This window comes from Notolepis coatsorum, assembly GCF_963971535.1.
Source record: "Notolepis coatsorum genome assembly, chromosome: 10".
NCBI classification, from domain to species: Eukaryota; Metazoa; Chordata; class Actinopteri; order Aulopiformes; family Paralepididae; genus Notolepis; species Notolepis coatsorum.
This window is the reverse complement of record NC_140174.1, coordinates 42856420-42879226: the sequence shown is the minus strand read 5'-3', so window position 1 is coordinate 42879226 and position 22807 is coordinate 42856420. Positions and strand designations below refer to the sequence as shown.

The following is a 22807-nucleotide window of genomic DNA, read 5'->3' as shown; positions in this document are numbered from 1 at the left end:
TTGATGGGAATTATCAGCACATGCATCAGGCTACATTATGTGTGTGTGTGTGTGTGTGTGTGTGTGTGTGTGTGTGTGTGTGTGTGTGTGTGTTGTGTGTGTGTGTGTGTGTGTGTGTGTGAATGCATGTGTGTGAATGCGTGTCTCTTACAATGCGTGGTTTGAAGGGTGGTTTGACTCTCCTCTGCTCCAGCAGGACCCAGTCTATCTCTCTGAAGAAGGGATGAGCCTTGATGGCCTCCTCACAGCCCTGAGCCACCACACAGCCCAGACGCTTGGCCGGGTTCTTAGTCATAAACTACACACACAAAGAGACAGACAGACAGACATATAGATGAGTTGAAAATAAAACCCCTCTAATCCAGATTAGTCTGCCGACAATTTGACATAATGGACTACATGGACAATACTAGTACTGTGAGTAAACACTGCAGACATATTAGGGCTTAAAGGGAGAAGTGATGGAAGGAGTAGTGTGTGATATGGTGAGTAAAGTAATGCACTGGTGTTAGAGGTGTAATTCACATAGTAACAACCCCCGACAGTGGCAATATAAAGGTGAAATAGATCAACTGAACAAGTACAGCTATGAGGATAAAGGTCCGAGACGGGCACAAAAGGAAATGGATAAGAAGGACTATGGCCGCGGTTAGATCGGACGCTTCTTTTTCATACTTAAACTCTAGAAAATCAGCTGTGAGCGTCACTAGCGCGCAGAGTGAAAGAGCGCGAGGAGCGATACACATAATTGCGTTGCTAGGCAACACAAAGTTTGGCAAGAGGACGACGTGGACATGTGGACGCGGCGCTGGTGAAGTTGAGACACGTTCACCCTGAAGCGCATCCAAAAGGCGTCACCTCGCTCTGCACGCCTGATGCATCCCAAACCGTGGGAAACAATTGAGTGTACTCCAGCTCTGAGGACAGAACTATAAATTACTACCATGTTGTCTTTATACCTGTATCACTGTACTACATATTAATATTTTACAACTCTGTACTTACATCTGATTAGCACTACACTCAGTAGTACTAATTTATATACCTTATACCCAGTTTAACCACCTGTACATTGTATATTACTATTGCACTTTACTGTCACATGTGCTGTTACATCTGACTTAAAACTACGAATGTCAACAACACTCAAATGTCCTTTAGTCTTTAGATAACGATGACGCTTCAAAACATCACGTCGCCGGGAAACGTCATAAAGACATACAGCTCTTTCACGTTAAATAATGAACCCGAGGAAAGAAAGCTTAAAATGAAAGAGAGAAGCTACATACAGCTCTGAGGATCGAAACGGCCTCTTTGCTGAGCCAGACGGGGTAGAGGACATCGTCGTGGAGGATGGACTCGAACAGGTCGTCCTCGTTGTCGGCTTCAAACGGAGGCTGTCCGGCCATCATCTCGTACATCAGCACTCCCAGAGCCCACCAGTCCACTGACGCGCCGTACTCCAGCTCCTGTAGGATCTGAACATCACAGAACCATGGGGTTTAGGCAAAGACGCTCCACTAAGCCCACCAATGCCATGCCTTGTGTAGGTCATGTGACGCATTACAGGAAGTGAGAAGGACTTGGTTAGTCCCCCATTTGAAAGGTCTCTGGTTTAACACAGGGGTTCAGAAGAGAATGTGACACTAATGCATAAACACAACATGGTTTCACGAGAGATAAGAAATCTTTCTTTTTGATCCACTTTTTTCTCCTCTTTTTCTATTTTTCCTCCCATCCCAATTCCGCTGTGCCAATTCTCCCCTCCCCTGTCTTGAACGTTGCTCGCATATGCCCCCCACTGGCCGGTTGTAGGGAGGATAGAAGCCTTGCATCAGCCTGTCACATCTTTTCACCTGCCAGCGCGGACTCTCATTGGCGAGGTGTAACGTGTGGGAGGCTCACACTACCCCCGCCATTTCCTGTCTCTGCTGTGCAGGCGTCCCCAATCGACCGAGTCGCTGTCCACAACGCTTATAGCTTATCCGCAACAGTAAGTTACTTCCGGGGTAGGCCTGATTGGCCCCGACAGGCACGTGACGCGCAACTTTCTCTGCCGCGCGGCACGCTCCGCGGAGCCGAGCGGCAGAGCTTGCGGAATTACGTAACCGTCCAAATACGCCATGACTTTCATTCGGCGCTTCAGCTCACCTGGCAGAGCAGCGGTCCTGCGATCCTGCGGTCCGTTGTTGGTGAGTTCGAATCCCATCAAATATTTTTTTTTTAACGTGATTTTTTTTTAACGTGTATTCTTTCGCCAGTTAAGGTTAGGCATGGTTAAGGTTAAGGTTAAGGTTAGGCATTGTTTCGGAGTTGGTTAAGGTTAGAACGGTTAAGTTTAGGCGCTGTTAAGGAGCTGGTTAAGGTTAGAGTTTGTCTTAGAGAATGGCAATATTCTTTCTATGGTTAAGGTTAGGCATGGTTAAGGTTAAGGTTAAGGTTAGGCATTGTTTCGGAGTTGGTTAAGGTTAGAACGGTTAAGTTTAGGCGCTGTTAAGGAGCTGGTTAAGGTTAGAGTTTGTGTTAGAGAATGGCAATAGACAGCCTATTTCCGCGCGACAGCTCTCAGCAGCCTCGTTGCGCGTCCTGAGTTTGCCGCGTCACGTGCCTGTCGGGGCCAATCAGGCCTACCCCGGAAGTCACTTACTGTTGCGGAACAGTTACAGGCGTCCACAACATCCAGATTACCACCCATCGACTTCCACCCGCTAGCTCTGCCAATTGAGTTAGTATGACGGCCGGCCCAAGCCGTAGGCAACGCCAACAGCCGGAGTCGAACCCGGTGTCTCTTGCGTTGGTGACGAGCGCAATGTCCGCTGTGCCACCCAGCCGCCCCAGAAGAAATCTTTCTTATCCCCGGGGGGGAATTATGTTGCTGTCAACCGCTCTATACAGCAATTGATGGAAGACAAAGTACAAAGGCAAATAAGAACATATAAAAGATCATGGAAAATATTATATGATAATAAAAGAAGATTTAAACACAAGTTTAGGCACATGATTCCTATTTACAACTGTCTCCATATCTACCGATATAAGCATTGTGAGCGAGTGTGAGTAATATTATTGTACAGGGTTATACTTAACTGTAGAGGGTTATACTGTACAAGGTTATACTGTACAGGGTTATACTGTAGTAATAATAATAATAATAAATCAAATTTCTATAGAGCCTTTCAGGAAACCCAAGGTCGCTTCACAATCAAGAGGGCTAGGGAAAGGGGGCAATAGGGGGGAAAAGGGGGGGGGGGTGAGGGCAGGTAAGGGATAATGAACCTAATCTAATCTAAACTAACTAATGGGGAAAAGCCTTGGTGAAAAGGTGTGTTTTGAGAGCAGTTTTGTAGGTGTCCAGGGTTGGGGCGTTGCGGATTTCAGGGGGGGGGGAGTTCCAGAGGGTAGATGACGCCATGCTGAAGGCTCTGTCACCGAAAGTCCGCAACCTGGTGCAAGGGATGGAGAGGAGACCCAGATCAGAGGATCGTAGGTTCCGGGATGGAGTGTGCTGGTGGAGGAGATCAAGACCGGTATCGGGGGGCGAGGGCATGGAGGGACTTCAGTGTTTCCCCATGTCATGTACAAAGGTCTGATGGCCATATAAAATATACCTGGCGTGGGCTGTACATGAAACCAGCCCGTCCAGTAAGGTGCTTTAAGCACAGGTCCCGGTAGGCAAGTAAACAAACAAATGCGTTTTTCAAAAGGTAAATGATATTTATTATATAATATAATGCAAAAGGAGGGGCAGTCTGGCACCCCCGGAGCTGTTCCAGCTGTTTTGTTAACATGTGTAAACCCCCTGCCAGATGATGATTTGAAGGTGCTGTCCGAGGGTCTGACTAACTCTGAGTTCACGAGTGACGTCACTGCTCGTCTATTGTACCTGCCCGAATCGCAGGGTGGTGATGTAAGACAACTGTTATTGTCATATCCAATGTTGTTGTCTGATGTGCCTTCCAGAACGACCGTCCTGGAGCTCGATGTTGATGTTGGGAGTGCGAACCCCATTAACACATTAACTGCCATGCTTATATCCATCAATGTTTGATCACTGCCACCAGTCTATGGAGATGTTTACCTTCTTTGCAGGGCTATAACTTTTAAAATTGTATTGCTAAATTGACATTACTATGGCCCATTCAACATCGATTATCTATCGTTCAGGATGTAGGAACGTTTTACTTTTTCATTCACACATTCATACGAAAATACCGTCTAGAGTATAAATATGTTTTTATCGTTTTCTGCAGTAATTCCTAGAACGTGAGATATAGGCATAAATGCATATATTAGATGAACAAATGTCGTTTGATACCGATCCACGCTATATAAAAAATGTCAACTGTACATGGTCCTAAACGTTATGACTGATCATGTGTGGGTGAACGGGGGGGGGGGGTCGTTTATAATTCTGTGATCGTCGTTAAATGATTTATGTAGTATGGGTGATATATAGATCAGAGCAGTTTGCATCGATAATAATAAACAAAAACGATGAAAGTCACGGCAGCCTCCTCTTACCGTTGGGCGATGATACTGGAGCAAACAGATCCCAGTTATTTGATGGGGATCGAGGCGATCCATTTCCGGTTTGTATAATACTAATACACGCCCAAATCATGTCGATTATTGAGTTATGGCAGCGATCCATATCCACGGTGTGTGGCTAGAGTCCTGGGATGATATGCGAGTGGCCGGACGTAATTAGGAGACGCACCGAGATCCAACCGGCATATCCGGTTTGGCAACTCGCCGATCATCCACCAGGTGGCAGTATTGAAGCGTTGCAGAGTTGTGCTGAGTCCCACAGCATCAGACAAGGCTCCGTGAGTGAAATATGAATACCATGGCGAAAATATGAAATATGATCACAATAACGTCGTACGCCGTGATCTGGCAGAATTAGCATGAACTTGAAACACGTCGTACAACGTGATTGGCGCAGAAAGTGTTAAGCAACACGCATATCGGTGTCCGGTGGCAAAGAAGGAGGTCATGAGGAGAGAGGCTCTGTACTGATTGATTGATTGATTGAAAACTTTATTAACAGATTGCAGAATGGGTACAATACAGTACAGCTCAATACACACAATTGTTAAGGGGATGCAGACCAGAGAAAGACTTTCGTCTTGTTTACATCAGGGTCCCCCATTTTCAATTCATCAGGACATATATGACGTACATGACATACAGATATACAGTACTGCTACATCTATACATTTATGACATACCAGATTTGCAAATACAGTGATACAAAAATAGTCCAGAAAAGAGTATATACATTTGACGTAAAAACTGTACATTGGGGGAGGTTGGGTAGGTGGGGGCTGTACATTGGAGGTGGTTCGGTGGGTGGGGTGGGGGGGTTGGGCAGGAGGGGTGGGGGGGACACACTGTACAACTGTACAAGCAAAACTGTACATTGGAATATTGACAACCATACTTGGTAATTTACTGTACATTGGAGGGGGTTGGGTTACGACATTTACATGGGCCAGTTTCGAATTGCAGTCTCCCGTAGGTGTTCTTTGAGAGTGTTTTTGAAAGTGGGTAGTGATTCACATTCCTTTACAGCTTTGGGTAGGGCGTTCCACATTGATGTGGCATAATTGCGAAACGTGTTTAGTCCCTTGTTTGAGCCGAATCTGGGTTTAACATGATTTGTGGAGCTCCCTCTGGTGTTGTGATCGTGGTATTCACTGACCTTTGGGAAGTATTTTGACATGTACATGGGTACCTTGGTCGTGTAGTGTATCTTGTAGACCAGGCCCATTGCAAGTTGCTGTACTCTGTCATCTACTCTAAGCCATCCTAGGTTGTCAAAGTGGGCAGGGGTGAGGTGGGTTCTAGGAGTAAGGTCAAGCAGTAGTCTGACCAGTTTGTTTTGAGATGTTTGTAATTTTGTTTTTAGCGCATTTGAGGTGCTTTGGTACCCCCTGGGAAAGGGGCTGGGAAAGGGGCTAGCTAAGCCTAGCCATAGTCCATGGAGTCCTCCTTGCCTTCTAGCTCCCAAGGCTGATGTGTCTCCCCGTTTTCTGTACTGATTACAGGAAGGTGAACGATATAACGGTGCCTGACTCGTTCCCGTTGCCCGGGATGGTTGACTGCAGTATACCGTCATGGCCTTCGGGATGGGGAATGCACCGGCCATGTTCCAACGGGAGATGCGTCTGGTGTTGAGAGATGTGCCTAAGGGCAATGTATGTGTTTTGGGTGATGTGGTGGTCGACCGTGTGGGCCTAGAGCAGGGGCGTGCACCTGTATGGCCTGTGTGGAGATGGTGTAGCCTATATGGAAGGTGATTTTGTGGTGGAGGTGATGGATTGAGAGAGAATTTTTTTTTATCTGTTGTTCTCCCAGGTATGTGGTACTAATCTGATGTTGGTTTATAAGTAATAATGTTTTGCTAACCCTACAGGTTCGCTTTTATGGGGGGAGGTGTGACATACATGGGTACGTGGGTTGGTCATTATCATTATTACTGTATTTGTGACACCATGTGAACATCAGGTTAGTATAGGTAATGTTATGCTTTGTATGTGTGTGTGTGTGTCATGGTAACTAGGGATGCACCGATATGAAAATTGGCCGCCGATACCGATACCGATTGTTCAACTAACACTATCGGCCGATACCGATACCGATACCGATATTTGTATATTTGTATATAAGTATTTGTAAAAAAAAATATTTTTTTTTTATTTTTTTTTTATTTTTTATTTTTTTTTAATGAAACTACTGTATATTTGTATGTGTATGTTTGTATTTGTAGGCCTCTTTACTTACTTAAAAAAAGAAAACATCAAGAAATATGTTTATGGTATCACTATCTCTCTCCCAGTATCGTCTTGCGGCCTGCAGAGGGATACTATTTTCTCAACCAGAGCTTTCAACCAATGCAATGGAACCATTCTTGCGGCCTGCAGCAGGATACTATTCTCTCAACCAGAGCTTTCAACCAATGCAATGGAACCATTTTGATTGACAGTCGATTCGGCCAATTACGCCACACCGGTGACCGCTAGCACCCACCTCCTGCTGTCCTTACCACCAATCGGCAAGCGTTTATAAATTTTTCTACTTCCGGGCATGTTCTGTTTGCGAGAGCAGAACACACTTAACGTAGCTACCGGCGCTCCACGCATGACCAAATGAGACATAATGATTTTACTGCAACAAATGTTATAATAAAACAAAGCCTTTCTATACATTTGTCTGGTTGAAAACTTTATTAACAGATTGCAGAATGTGTAGTTGGGTACGGAATGAGCAACGGAATGGAACCGAGCTATGAACGTACTAACGGAGTAATGCCTTGTTTACTGCTATCTTCGGGTAAATAATATGCTTGTTATTGAACGTGTAACACTTCATTTTAACAGCAGATACTTTCTTAAATGCCATCTTCCCGAGAGAGGGTGTTGACGGGGAGTTGTTATTAATAGCATTGAACAGCTAACCGAAAGCTAGCGTTAACTATTGTTAAAGGTTTAGCCATAACGTTACCTTGGCTAAAGTTGCGGCTATTCATAATGCAGCAATAATGACTGCAGACCTGCAAGCAAAGTACAGCAAGTTGACAAAGGAGTATTCCAACGCAAATCACATTTTCACCAGTAACGTTAGTCTTGCATCTAATAGCTAATAACGTAGCTACGTTAGCTGCCCGGCCCGCCGACCGGCGCTCCACGCATGACCAAATGAGACATAATGATTTTACTGCAACAAATGTTATAATAAAACAAAGCCTTTCTATACATTTGTCTGGTTGAAAACTTTATTAACAGATTGCAGAATGTGTAGTTGGGTACGGAATGAGCAACGGAATGGAACCGAGCTAATGAACGGACTCGGAGTAATGCCTTGCTGCTATGGGTAATAATAATATGCTGATGTTATTGTCCGTGTAACACTAACTATATAACGCTAATGCCACAAAACGAATGCCTTGTTAATCATAAATAGTTACTTTGATGCAGTAGATTGTGTGTGTGTGGGGGGGACGGCGGGCGTTGTGCAGGTAGATCGCGCGAGTGAACTTTTTTTTTTTGCCTTTTGACGCTACACAAATTGATGGGTATTTATCGGCGACTGCTATCGGCACATTTGAGCTTATCGGCCGATAGGCCGATAGCAGTCAACAAGGCACTTATCGGCCGATACCGATACCCGACCGATATATCGGTGCACCCCTAATGGTAACTAATGCCTGTCCCTTTCTTTCTTTGTCAGGTGCCGCCCGTCCCTACACTGAAGAGTGCTGATTGCCTGATGAGTGGCAGCTGACGGCAACAGCCTCGAGGGGCGGGTGGATAAAGCCGGACAGCACACACACACCTGGGTGCCTCATTCTGTCATTTGCCAGTGACCAGAGTGGAGTGAGGTTGCCGTTGTTGACACTGGACTAGTAGGTGAGGAGCAGGAGTTTGAAGGATATCCGGAACTTGACTGGGAGCCAGTGGAGGTGGATGAGGGTGGGGGTGATGTGCTGTACTAGCACGGTGCAGCGTTAGTGCATTTCACTAGAAACCGTGCCATTCGTCACCTGGATCAACAATCAATCTGAAATCAACGCTATATTATCGGTATTATGTTTCATCATGCATGCATGAAAGGGTGGGGGGGGGGGTTCTATGCTTCGATCATCACCAACGGAATACGTTACACAGTACATTACACACACACGCTCCGATTGCGGGGAAGGAATTCTTGGATCAACGCAAGATTGATACCATATAGCCCTTACCTTGACTAGGATGTACTGCAAAAAGAATATTCCAATTATCTGATCGCCATTCCAAGTATTGATGTCGATCGTGTTGCCAACATAATCCACCAAAGAACATGAAACGGCGGTGCTTGATTCTCCTCAATCCATGTGTTATAAACGTTACTCCTGCCCGACTAGGAAAACCCGGACCGGACTTTTTAGATAGACGGACAGACCAAGCTAGAGTTTCCAAGGATGTGCAATACCGGCCGCAAGGTGTTAGGTGGCGGTATTGGACGTTTGTGATCTCAGACCCATTCAGGACAGCCTGCACAGGCTCCCTCGATGGATTATGAATGGAAATAGCGAATAAAAGAAATAACAACCCAGAAACGAGAATCTTCGTTTCTGGCACTGAACCGTTGGGCCACAGAAACGAGAATTCTTGTGAACGGCACTGGATGTGTTAATCACATCATAGGCTTGCGTTAATCGCAATCAACGCAAATTAAGTCAGTGTCAGTGAGCAAAATGCATCTGTAGGAGCTGCGGTCATGAAGAAATGCATGTTAGGGAAGGATGGCTGGATAGTGTAGAGGTCTAAGCACCACAGAGACTGGTCAGTCATCCCTACAAACACAATTGGCAGGTGGGACGCCGGAGGGGTATGAGTCCTGGCCGTTGCTATAGTGACTCCCACTGTTCTGCAGGGAGGGGATCTGGGGGAGATAGCATGAACCTCCGCGCACATTACGCTCTCCCAGTGAAACTCCCCGCTGTCAGGTGAAAATAAGCGGCTGGCGACTCCACACGTATAGGAGGAGGCATGTGGTCGTCTACACCCTCGACCAACAGTACCTTGTAATTTGGTTTTTATCTCTTTTTATCATAATTTGGTTTTTATCTCATTTTATCATGAGTTGCCTAAGTGTTTTATTTCTTTTAACATTAGTTGACTGTATACGTTTTCAGGTTAGGTGTTTTTGTACTTACTTTTAGGGTGTCCTGTCTGTGTACATGTTCATTCGTATTTTTGTGCCTTTTTATGTTCTATGTAAATAATAATAATAATAATAATAATGCATTTTATTTATGAGGCGCCTTTTAGGACACTCAAGGTCGCCGTACAACAATTAAAAACAGTTCGTTAACAATCACAATAAATGTTTTAAATAAAATCAGACATACGCCTGCCTAAACAGGTGGGTTTTGAGGTGGGTTTTAAATGGGATGATGGAGTCAATGTACCTAATGTCGGGGGGAAGGGAGTTCCAGAAACAACAAACAAGGCTTTATTGTGTTTTATCCATTTGACCAGCGATATGACATTGTTATTGTTCAAATGTTGTCCTACTGTTGTGTCAATAAAATATTCAATCAATCAAAAAAGTAGGGCAGTGCAACGACCAGGAGGGAATTGGCACGAGGATGAGTTTGTATTAGGGGAAGAGACATTCTAGCCTGGGCTCGGCTCGGCTCACCTCTGGGGCGATATAGTCAGGTGTGCCGCAGAACGTGGTGGTGGTGACTCCGTTCATGATGCCCTCTTTACACATTCCAAAGTCTGCCAGCTTACAGTGGCCCTCCGCATCCAACAGGATGTTATCTAGCTTCAGATCTCTGCAAGGGAGAGAGCGAGGGAGGGAGAGAGAGAGAGAGTGAGAGTGTGAGAGAGAGAGAGAGAGAGAGAGAGAGAGAGAGAGAGAGAGTGAGAGAGAGTGTGAGAGTGAGAGAGAGAGAGAGAGAGAGAGAGAGAGAGAGAGAGAGAGAGAGAGAGAGAGAATTAAAGAGACAAAGAGATGGGAGATGAAACCAAGTGAAATTGTAACTAGGGATGTCCCGATCCGATCACGTGATCGGGATCGGGGCCGATCACGTGATTTTCAGAGGATCGGGGGACAAAATTTAAACAAATCGGGAGTAAAATTAAAATTAAAATTAAAATGTATTCAACAAACATGACCATGTTCACGTCTTAAACTCATACTGAGGCCTTAGTTTTGGTTTTAAATTACATATCATCATTCATTTATTTATTGTCACACAGAGCAGAAGAATTTGCCAAAACAAATGCATTTCCTTTTATTTACACCGTCGCACGACAGTGACGTATGCCGAAAATAGCAGACCTCACAACGCGTCGCTCCCGCAAGTAAACACAGGCAGGTTATGTCCACCTGATGACTCGGAGCAGCTAGACAAAATGTCAGAAGTTTGGAAGCATTTTAAAATTGAAACCAAAGCCAATCCAATATAGCCAGTTGCAATGTTTGCAAGGCGGACGTTTCACGTGCGTTCAACGTTATGTGACTAGAGCGAGCAAAGGAATGGGGGACGGCTGGTGCCAAACAGCTGTTTTGAATGCCTCGTTTGAATGAAGAAAGTTCAGCTGGATAACATTTGCTTTGTGAGGATTATTCGTCTGCGTTTCAGACCAAAATGGAGCAAATCATTACGTAAGTCGAACACTGTGAATGTATACTAAATGCACAAACAGATTGAAACTTTTAATATTTCTCGTATGGTGAATGTAATGCGAGCCGCCGCGCTCGACTGGGGCTATATGATAGCGTCAATATATGAGCTACCTTGCAGCTAGCGTTAGCGTTAGCTAACCATTAGCTAGTGCTGGCTTTAAAGTCAATGTTAGTTTGCTTGGTATTCAATGCTAGCTCGGCAGACAGTGAAGTGATGCTACTGTAATGTATAGCTACGTGCCTATCTAGCGTTAGCTAAAAGAGCTCTCGCAGTGAATCTTTCATGACTCTCTGCAAGCTAACTAAGCTTGTGTCGTTCGCTAACAAGCTAACTGGCGTGAGGCACTTAGGCTAGGTAACATTAGCTAGCTATTAATAAACCAGCTAACGTTAGCTACCTGTAACGTTATTTCACACTCCCGTTTTTTCATCAGTCTCTTGTTGTGAAACTGAACTACGATTTAAAATTATTCTAATCTAGTTGACGTGGTCATGGTTTAAGAATGGTTGTTGTTGTTTTTGTTGTTGTTGCTACTGCTGCTGGGGATGTGAACGGAGGGGCTTGGTCTCGCTTCGCCAGTTTCAGACAAAAATGCGTCAAATTGCGAAAGATCGGATCGGGAAAGATCGGTATCGACAGATACTCAAAATCACATGATCGGGATCGGATCGGGAGCAAAAAAACACGATCGGGACATCCCTAATTGTAACATTTTAAGATTTCCACGTTAAGAGTAGGGTTTCACCGGAACAGGGATGGGAAGTATTTGCTCAAGTACTGTACTAAGTAGATTTATTTTATTAATTGTATTTTACTTACTTATATACTTAATATACTTACTTAACACTTTCAGTGCCACCAGGGGGCGCACGACTTAGTGCTTGAATGCCACCATCGGCGCCAATGTTAACGTTAATATCGCCTAATCTATGTTTTAAATTATGGCTATGTGTCTAATCTGCCCGTCGCTTATCAAAGAATCATTTTCCAGTCAGTGTTGTCAAGGCAGATTGGTTTTTTATCGCTTCATTTCCGTTTGAGAGCATTTTGAAAAGAACAAAATATAGATTCCTTACCTGACATCAGATGGTATCCAAATGGTATATTCCAATTCCTGATCACCATTCGAAAAGTGTATAGATCTAACGTGTATACAGTAGAACTCATGATCAGCGAGTTCTGGACAGAGGATCCAGAATGAACTCTGGTAACCCCGGCTGCATCAGTGGACTGGAAAATGTGGACTGGAATCTTTTTTTTCCCCCATCCATTTTCATTGAGTCCATTCCAAAAGTCACATCTGATCGCCGGCGGCTCTTGGGTAGGCTAGGGTAGGCTCGCGTGATGCAATATGATTTCAGATCGCTAAAAAAATAAAAATAAAAAAATTCAGAGAAATCTCGTGAGTGGCTTTCAACGTAACTATCGTAAACCCGAGATTAGCCGTGAGTGGCAGTCAAAGTGTTAATATACTACTTGTTAGGGCCCAGCCACACTGATCCATTGCATTACATTACATTTATTGTTAATTATCGATAAGCTAGGTTCTGATTAAAAACCCTCCATCCCGTTTATCTCTGTTGTGTGATGGATCAGTGTAGTCGCTCCCTTATTCCACTATGGTCATCTGAACCCAGCAGTTACTATTTTGAATACAGAAGTTTTTAATATAAAACGTAATACGTTGATGAAAATTATACACTTTCAAAGTTTAAGCCAGCCGACTGGAAGAAGTAATCGGATCCAACTAAAATAGACCACAAAGACGTTTAATCTAACTTTTGGAGGACAATTCTGGTTATTTTCAACCTTGAACCTATTTGTAATAATTTGACATAATACCAATTGTTTGTGACCAGAATATGTCTGCCTCGTCAGACTGAATTGCAGCCCAGAGAGCTGAAGCCAACTCCAGCGCCCAGAAACACTAAATGCACTCATCAACCAACTAATGAGATTTTGGCCAGAATCAATCACTATGATGCAAGATGATAGAATAATAGAGTGTAGGTTTACAATGACTTTGTAAATTATCCTTTTACTACTGATTGCTACCATGCACTGAAATAGAATATGTGCCTTTATTTGATACTTAAGCAAATACTTAAAAATATACTTAAAGTCCCTATTTCTTTCATTTACATCATATGGAGCTGTAATTAACACAACACAAGGATTCAGCGTCCCCGACGACATCACTGGTGGCCATATTCAAACTCATTTACTCTCAATAACTGTCAAACTAAATTAATTTGTGCAAAACTGTTTGGATGTGTATGAGATTATGTGCAAAATAAATTAGCATTGTCTTTTGGTAAAGTGTTTTGAGTGAACACAGTACTTTCATTTATTTCTACTTGTGCTTAAAGGAATAGTTCAGATTTCTTCTTTACATTAAGTGGAATGATATACTTTCTAGAAAAGTAATCGATGACTTGCTAAGTATAAAGGGTTTAGAGAAGTATTTTCTACCGATAGATGACTCCGTTGCGATGCAGGAACATGAGGGCAGAGGTGACCTCGGCGGCGTAGAAGCGAGAGCGGGGCTCGTCAAACTTCCTGGAGCGCTGGATCTGGAACATCAGGTCTCCTCCGTTCACATACTCCATCACAAAGAACAAGCGGTCCTGCGAGAGGAACAGGAGAGGTCGTTAACAACCAGCCGCTGTACAGCTACCGGAGGCGCTTAAAACTCGTTTCAAGGTGATGTAGACTTTGAAAACAATAATGCAAGTCATGTAGTAACTTTGATATCAAAAGGATCGCAATTGGGTGCCCAGAGATGGTGTAGGACCCCGGTCCCTAGAATCTTCTCCAGAGAGACAAGAAGAAAGATACCAGTTTAGCTTAGCACAATGACTGGAAGCGGACATGACCGGTTAGCCTAGGCATTGTCCAACTAACTCCTCTCCCGAAGGCTAACTGGTCATGCTAAGCTAGGCTAACATGCAGCCAGATAGCTTTCTACTGAACGCACAGAGAGGAAACTGGTATCTATCTTATTGCCTCTCTCTGGAGAAGACAATATGCTAATTTAAATGTGTGTGTGTGTGTGTGTGTGTGTGTGTGTGTGTGTGTGTGTGTGTGTGTGTGTGTGTGTGTGTGTGTGTGTGTGTGTGTGTGTGTGTGTGTGTGTGTGTGTGTGTGTCTGTACCCGTGTCTGGAAGCAGCAGTAGAGTTGGGTGAGGTAGGGGTGTCTGCGGGCCAGGGCCAGGATGCGTTTCTCCGTCAGGGTGCAGTCGACGTCATCATCCTGCAGGATCACGTCCTTCTTTAACACCTTCACAGCATACACCTCCTCTGTTCCCTTCAGCTCCGCTAACATCACCTGGGGAGGGAGAGAGAGAGGGAGAGGGAGAGAGGGAGGGAGAGAGAGAGAGAGAGAGAGAGAGAGAGAGAGAGAGAGAGAGAGAGAGAGAGAGAGAGAGGGAGAGAGAGGAGAGAGAGGGAGAGAGAGAAAGAGAGAGAGAGAGAGAGAGAGAGAGAGAGGGGGGGGGGAGAGAGAGAGAGAGAGAGGGAGAGAGAGAAAGAGAGAGAGAGAGAGAGAGAGAGAGAGAGAGAGAGAGAGAGAGAGAGAGAGAGAGAGATAATGGGGGAGGAAGGGAGAGGAAAGCAGGAAATAGAGGGAGAGAAGGAGAGGGTAAGAAGGGCGAGAAGGAAATAAGAGTGGGGAGAAGGGGGAGGGCAGGGAGAAAGGGAAGGAAAGGGAGCGATGGAGTGAGGAGGGAGAGAGAGAGGAGGTGGGAGGACATGGTGGGTAAAACATCATTATTACTCAATTAGGCAGTGACAGGGCCAGCGGTGTGAATTCAACTGGACAAATAACAGATAACCACCCCCTGGTCCCACCACCCCTCTGTCCAACCTCCCACAACACCATTCCTCCCCCCCCCCCTATCTCTCCCCTCTCTCCTCCTGCTCTGAAAATAGCATCCAGTATGGCATCTGGTGGACGCTTTTATCTAAAGCGCCACAATTCCATGAGTGCCTGCATTTTTTGCATGGGCTGTCCCAGGGGAATCCAACTCCTCATCTCTGCAGTTATTTTTGTTGCTGTTGTTATTGTTGTTTGTTTTACTTTATTTACCCATGATCTTTTTTCACCACTGTTAAAATACGGTGTAATCACAGTCTTCTACTAGGCCATAAGGTGAAGCCTGAGAAGTGGCTAGAAAATGATTCTCGTTCCCATCTCAGAGGCTGCTATTGGTCGAGCGCAAGACACGTGACAGAACTTGCACCAATTACATCAAATATAACTACGCAATGACCGAGTATCCGTTCGCGAGGAAAGATCTAGTCCCGACGTTAAAATTATAATTGCGCAAAACCGGGTAGATTCTAAATGGAGAACCTTTTATTCCTAAATCTACACCAATAGATCTTTCACCCAGAATGAAAATGGCGTAGTCCCCCGAGGTGGGAATGGGATGGAACGATAACAGGCTTCACCTTATGGCCTATGCTGTTCATAACTGTTCTGAAGACCAGATTGTTTAACAACAGTCCTCTGAACTGAGGAGTTAGAGGTTGAATGCCTTGCTCAAGGGAACTGGATCTTTCTTTATCAGTATAAGTATAATTTGTGAAAGGTATTTTTGATAGGTGTGTCTGAGACTGTGGTGCCCCCCTCCACACACACACACACACACACAAATAAGCATGCCCCTCCTTCCACCTCCTCCATCATCCATACCTTGCCGAAGCTGCCCTTGCCCAGGACCTTGATGAAGTTGAAGTCTTTGAGGGTCCTCCTCGGCGTCTGTCCATTCTCCCTCCCCCCTGACGAGGTGGAGGTGGAGGAGGAGGTGGTGGAGGAGGAGGAGGTGGTGGAGGAGATGGAAGAGGAGTGCTCTGGTCCCTGCTGTTCCAGCGACAGCGCCTGGTGTAGACGCTCCAGCTCGGTCAGGTCTGAAGACAGCAAAGTGAAAAACACAAGAGGAATCTGTTGTCTGTGTCTCAATATGTGTCTTGACAGACTCAAGAGACCTCTGCCAATCTGCGCCTGTTGTCTGCCAATTGTAGCTTCACTGCAAAAACATGTATACGTGTGTGTGTGTGTGTGTGTGTGTGTGTGTGTGTGTGTGTGTGTGTGTGTGTGTGTGTGTGTGTGTGTGTGTGTGTGTGTGTGTGTGTGTGTGTGTGTGTGTGTGTGTGTGTGTGTGTGTGTGTGTTTGTTACCTTGCTGTGAGGGGGAAGTGGGGACAGCAGGCTGACTGAAACTGTCCTCAGTCTGGACCAGCAGCTCAGGAGGAGACTGAGGAGGTTCCTGACCTGGGGTCAGCTAGAGAGCGAGTGACAGAGAGTGAGAGAGAGAGAGAGACAGACAGACAGAGAGAGAGAGAGAGAGAGAGAGAGAGAGAGAGAGAGAGAGAGAGAGAGAGAGAGAGAGAGACAAAGAGCGAGACAGAGAGAGAGAGTGAGATACAGAGAGTGAGAGAGTGAGAGAGACAGAGAGACAGAGAGAGAGAGAGAGAGAGAGAGAGAGAGAGAGAGAGAGAGAGAGAGACAGAGAGAGCGAGTGAGAGACAGAGAGAGAGAGAGAGAGAGAGAGACAGAGAGAGAGAGAGACAGAGAGAGAGAGTGAGAGACAGAGAGAGAGACAGAGAGAGTGAGAGACAGAGAGAGAGTGAGAGACAGAGAGAGACAGAGAGAGAGTGAGAGTGAGAAAGAGAGTGAGACAGAGAGAGACAGAGACAAAGAGAAAGATAGAAAGAGAGAGAGAAACCAAGAGAGAGACGTAGAAACAAAGACAGAAATACATTTATCCATCTATCCTGCATCCAGCCTTCATCCGTGGCACCATCAGGCCTTAATAGCCTCCTTCTGTTGTAAAGCAGGACTAAATGGATGCACGGTCACACAAAATGTGTATTTTATTTTCAAACGCTGTCTTCTGATCTGGAAAAGACACCACAGAATTTGAACTATTCTTAAAAACGAACTTCTCTCCCAGGTGGAGCCTCTGTGCAGCAGTAGTGGACTGTTTCATGCAGCGCACGTCGTAGCAAGTGGGACTCCGACAGCGACTACATCGGTATAGAATGATAATATGAAAAACCACAGTTGGAGATGGAGAGGGAAAAAGAGCATGTACCGATCCGTGATTTACTGAGGCATGTCGTGTTTTGCGGCCAGATGTCAAACAGCTTGGGAAAACAAGGGTGAACTGATTTGATGCTGGCTTGCCTAGTAGGGTTATTAGCCTAGAAGGGTTATCAGCCTAGGAGGCTTGCCTATCAGGGTTATCAGCCTAGGAGGCTTGCCTATCAGGGTTATCAGCCTAGGAGGCTTGCCTATCAGGGTTATCAGCCTAGCAGGCTTATCACTCAGCCTAGCAGGGTTATTAGCCTAGGAGGCTTGCCTAGTAGGGTTATTAGCCTAGGAGGCTTGCCTATCAGGGTTATTAGCCTAGGAGGCTTGTCTATCAGGGTTATTAGCCTAGGAGGCTTGCCTATCAGGGTTATTAGCCTAGGAGGCTTGCCTAGTAGGGTTATCAGCCTAGGAGGCTTGCCTAGTAGGGTTATCAGCCTAGGAGGCTTGCCTAGCAGGGTTATCAGCTTCATTGATTGTAAGTGACGTATCCCACCTGTGTTTACTAAAGGGCTTAACGTTATATGTATGAATATCTGGACACTGCAACAGCTTGTGCCTCTCCTGCTAACGTTATGACCACCATCGATCATTAGAATGCGGCTATGCGCCGTTAACTCACAGTTTTGCTGCTCATGACATGCACAAAATCTTAAAAATAAACACTTTCCCTTTAGTTTTCATGAGAAAAAACACCATGTTGTAGTATGGAAATGAGGCGTGAGGTGTGTTCTAGGGACTTTTGAGCCCATCTAATGTTTCAGTAGCAGCATGTGGCATGTGTGAATAAGCGCAAGATAGAATATTTCCTAAATGTAGCTGCATGTGTAAATACTAGCGATGACTTGAGTTGTCTGAAAGGTTACCCCAATGATTTACCTGGAAATATGTGTGAAAGGGGCTTAAATTACATGGTTCCTTTGAAAGGGTGTACTTGCATTATTATGCTATTATATTATCATTACATCAGTGGCATAAAACTCTCTTAACATTACAATAATATTGTTTATCGTAATTATTTCTGGAACAATATATTGTCCAACAACTGTAGTTATCGTGACAGGCCTAGATGTACCCTGAAACTATCCGAATCCTCAATCCACATTTTGATCCACCCCTAATCTGGTGAAATAGTTTGGCCTATTTAAAATTTTAAAAGAAAATGGTGGTCACTAGATACCACACATGAGGCTTAGTGAGAATCACATGAACGGCCTTGGAGGAGTAGGAAATAAAAGGATGCTAGGATATCACAAAGTAACGACACAACCTCATATCAGGTGGGAGCCCACATGTGGGCCCTCTTGAGGACGATTTGCCCACCTGCACTTTGGCGACCTCTAGTGGCTCGGTTGTGCATATTCTTTAATACAATATATATATATATATTGAATTAAAGACCCATTTGTTGGCTGTCGATAGCCCTTTCAGGTGACAAAATCCGTTCAGCCGTTCTCGAGTTACATGCCGATATGCGAGGCTTGCGCGAAGTACACGGCATTGCGCAAATACTACTCCCGACTCTTGGGGCTCTAGTTCCGTCAATCATTTGGCGATCTCGAAAATGATTGGACAGGGGTGTAGCCAATGGCTTTCCAATGATCTCCCAACTGGGCATGTACGAATCAGGGATCTAGGTGAAAAGTCATGAGCAAAAACAGGAAGAGAAAAACAGTCGAATTAATTGAAGTCTATGAGAAAACTGAGCTTTTCTTTTGTACACAGTTTACCAAAATCACTCATTTCTGAACGGATCTTTATGCAATTTGGACATGTACTACATAAGACTTCAGGCTATGGATCTTGGGTGTTTTTTAAGCCTCCAGCCATTCTGGGGAAATACTACTTCTTGACTACTAACTACTACAGAAAAACGTGAGTAACACGTTTTTCTACAACTCAAGTTCAGACCTATGTTACTCTATTTCATTAGCACTAAAGGTAAGTTTTCCTTGGCTTATTGTATCAGAAACTTCAGAATGTCATCCTTCAAAAGAGACCAGGCTCATGCATGTGGTATAAGTATAAAGTATATTATTTTGGTTTGCAAAAAAAGTATGCAGTCCTCAAAAACGAAAACTAAAATGGCCAATTTTGGGGGCGCCTGTTATCGTCGTGGTCAAGGGAAGTCACTGAGGAGAAGTTCATCTTTTTAGTTTTATGAGAATAGCCGCCACCATGAAGTCACAAGCCTCCTTGCTATCATAAGACAAACATATTTGTCAAGTTTGGTACAAATCGCAACACATCACTTCCTGTTTACCAAAGTTTTGAAAGATTTGATTGGATATGGCGGTCATATGATTTAGCCAATCAATTATCTAAATTACATATTTAAATATGTTAGTCTCCAGGTGTCACAGAGCACATTTTGTGAGAATCAAGTGAACAGGCTAAGGGGGAGAAACGCAACGGAACGTTTGGTCAGGTACGCTTGAGGAAAAAGGTCACGGGTCGCCAAAATCAATAGGGTTCTTCTTCCTCTAGGCTAGGGAATAGGGAGGTGTAGTCTGAAGTCACTGGTTGTTCCACCCGTATAGGGATTTATCATTGGGAAAATGGATTATCGGCTATTGTTTTTTTTTTTTTTTCTTTTTCTTTTTCCCTCTCCATTTTCCTCCGATTTTCTCCCATCCCAATGTTAGTCGTATGCCAATTCCCAGTCCCTTCCTGGTCGCTGCGCTTTACCCCCCACAGTCAGATCATTTTGGGAGAGTGGAGGCTACCACGTGCTTCCTCCGACACACGTCCAGCCAATCACCGCTTCTTTTCACCTGGCAGCGTGGATTCTCATTGAGAGGGCGTAGCGTGTGGGAGGACCACACTATCCCCCTCACGTCCAATCCGCGCTTAGCAGGCGCCCCGACCGAACTGTAGGAGTCGCTGTTTACAACGACCCGCACCCACCCCGCCAGCTTCTCCCACCCTCTGATACAGCCAATTGTATCAGTGCAGACGGCCAGCCAAGCTGGTGACAACCCCGGAGCTGTGAGCTGGATTCGAACAGGCGAACCAAGCTCACAGCTCCGGGGCTGGTGACGAACGCAATCTCCGCTCGACCACCTAACCGCCCCCTGATTATCGGCTATTGTAACAATTCTGCCGCATGGAAATTGAAAAGCTTTCCATTTTTGCAAAAAAGGAGTTCCCTTCTATCACTAAGATTATTGTTTAAGCATTTTTGGTTGAAGCTATAGATTGTGGATGAATAAGCACAGAAAGGTACACCATGCAAATGTTTTATTTGTTTTAAACGAGACGATTTAGAAATGGGCAATGGGGAAATACATTGCGTTGGACAGAGGGTGGAACACGAAAAACGGCAATGATGTAACCACTACACCTCCCTATGATGGCTTTGAGTCGTCCAATTCACACGTAAAATCTGCCACGGCTAGTGGTATGGCTGCCTCCTCTTCGTTAATTAGATGATTCATCGGTTGAACAAAAGAAGGTTTTCTTTTGTTAATGCCGAATGAGTCGTTTCCTGAAAAAATGCTAAGTTCATTCCATACCACCAGATCTAAAGAGGTCCTTCTGCACTGCCACATAAGGTGGGAAAGACAATTTTACAGATGTATTGACTAAATCAATGAATCAACTAGTAAAAAAGAATCCTATAACTTTTAAGACGGCTATGAATTTCCTCAGTCAAGGACAGGCTGACAAGTAGGTTTTCTCCCTCTTTGCAAGCCAGCTGTCCATAGCGGTACATACACAATATGCAGACGATATAAATTGTAAATAAATGGTAAATGGCTGCATTTATATAGCGCTTTTATCCAAAGCGCTTTACAATTTGTTCCTCACATCTTACCCATTCACTCACACATTCACACACCGACGGCGGAGGCAACCATGCAAAGTGCCAACCTGCTCATCAGGAGCAATTAGAGGTTAAGTGTCTTGCTCAAGGACACTTTGATATGCTGCCCGGGAGGAGCGGGAATCGAACCGGGAGCCTCCAGATTACCAGACGACTGCTTTACCTCCCGAGCCATCGTCGCCCCCGATATGAAATTTGAAGAGGCGACACATAATGTGTAAAGAAACTGTAGGTTTCTGTCCTAGTTTAATCACAAGAACATCGACATGGTTTGCTAGTAACTTTGAATGACGTGTTAATAAAGCTTGAATCTTTTAACTAGTGGCGGTGATCATGTCGTACCTTCCTCCTGCGCTGGGCGGTGTTGGACATCTTGTCCGGCGTGACGCCCAGGTCTGCCAGGACCTTGGCGATCCCCCTGGCGTCCACGCCACAGTTAGGAGCTACGTTGGTCTCACACCTCCTGTGCACATTCATCTTACACACTATAGACAAAGAGGAAACATGTAAAAAAAAAAAAGGGAATCACGTCAAAGCTAAACACAACCGCGCTATAAAACATCTCAGAGGCAGGAGTGCTGATCTACACAGAACAGTTTGCCTCGTAAAGATACTACACGCAGTGCTTGATATATGGCTGTGGGTTTAATGAGGATGAGTGTTAACACATTCTAATGCTAGCAAAGAAATGCTTAACACTGAAAAACACTGTCATTGATCCAAATTGTGGTCCCAATGATTCAATTCTGGCTTTCTTGTGGTCCAGTTTGGGAGTTCTCCAGCCGGGCGGATTCCCCAAGAAAAATCCTCTTTGTTGGCAGTGGAAATGTTAGTTACCTGGGCAGTGGGCACCTAATTATATTTATACAATATTTCTAAACAGTGAGTATATTCATGATACACTCACGGTTAAATCACCATGAATATACCACTGCACTGGCTATAGAATGTTGTAGAAAGTTTCAACTGCCATTCATCAAACGGAAACTGTCAACATGACCTACTCCACGGACAACATTACGTTTGATTTAACGTACACGTTAACCATAAATGAGTGAATAGATAAAGAGGACGGGCCTACATCTAACGGTATTCATAAAAACAGCATTATTAGACATGCCAATCCAACGAAAGATGAGCTGGACACGCTGGAGAAAAGCCCAAGGTGCTGATCCCCGAAGGCGCTGATGACTTTATCAGACTTTTGCTTGCATTAGCCTAATACGTCATTAGTTTACGTTGCCAAGCCTGTTGATAGCCTACTCCATTTGAAATTCCATAGCAACGAGACATCTTTAGGAATATTTTTCTACGCCAAGTTCACTGAAATCGATATAAAAGACCCTAGAATTGTCTGTATTCATCCTATATTTTTCCCGACGGTGCAACCTGCTGTATAAAAGCAATAATACACTCGAACACTTCGCTTCTCGTGTATTATTGCTTAAATATTAGAGGTGTAACGATCTCAATAGAGAATACAAATATAATACAAAATAAATTTTAATAAATACAGTGTATTGCAACAATTCTCCTTCTCTCACTTCCCTATGTCAAATTTGTTTCTCTCAGTTTAACTGGTGGTATGGTATGGTATGGCATGGTATTATGGCATGATATGACCACTGCTATTATAATTTGCATAATGTTTAAGGCTTTCATTAGTTTACCACTATGAAATACTGTATATTTTTCGGAGC

General features: G+C 44.5%; 1 protein-coding gene across 1 annotated transcript in view; it reads right to left on the bottom strand.

Annotated features, from left to right (window-relative positions):
• Positions 1–22807, bottom strand: part of prkcea (protein kinase C, epsilon a) — an 83625-nt gene that overhangs the window by 2383 nt on the left and 58435 nt on the right. The window contains 8 exon segments of the mRNA XM_084322790.1: positions 152–298; positions 1290–1478; positions 10192–10330; positions 13661–13815; positions 14343–14516; positions 15885–16099; positions 16370–16472; positions 21450–21592. Coding sequence (XP_084178916.1) covers positions 152–298; positions 1290–1478; positions 10192–10330; positions 13661–13815; positions 14343–14516; positions 15885–16099; positions 16370–16472; positions 21450–21592 — 1265 coding nt within the window.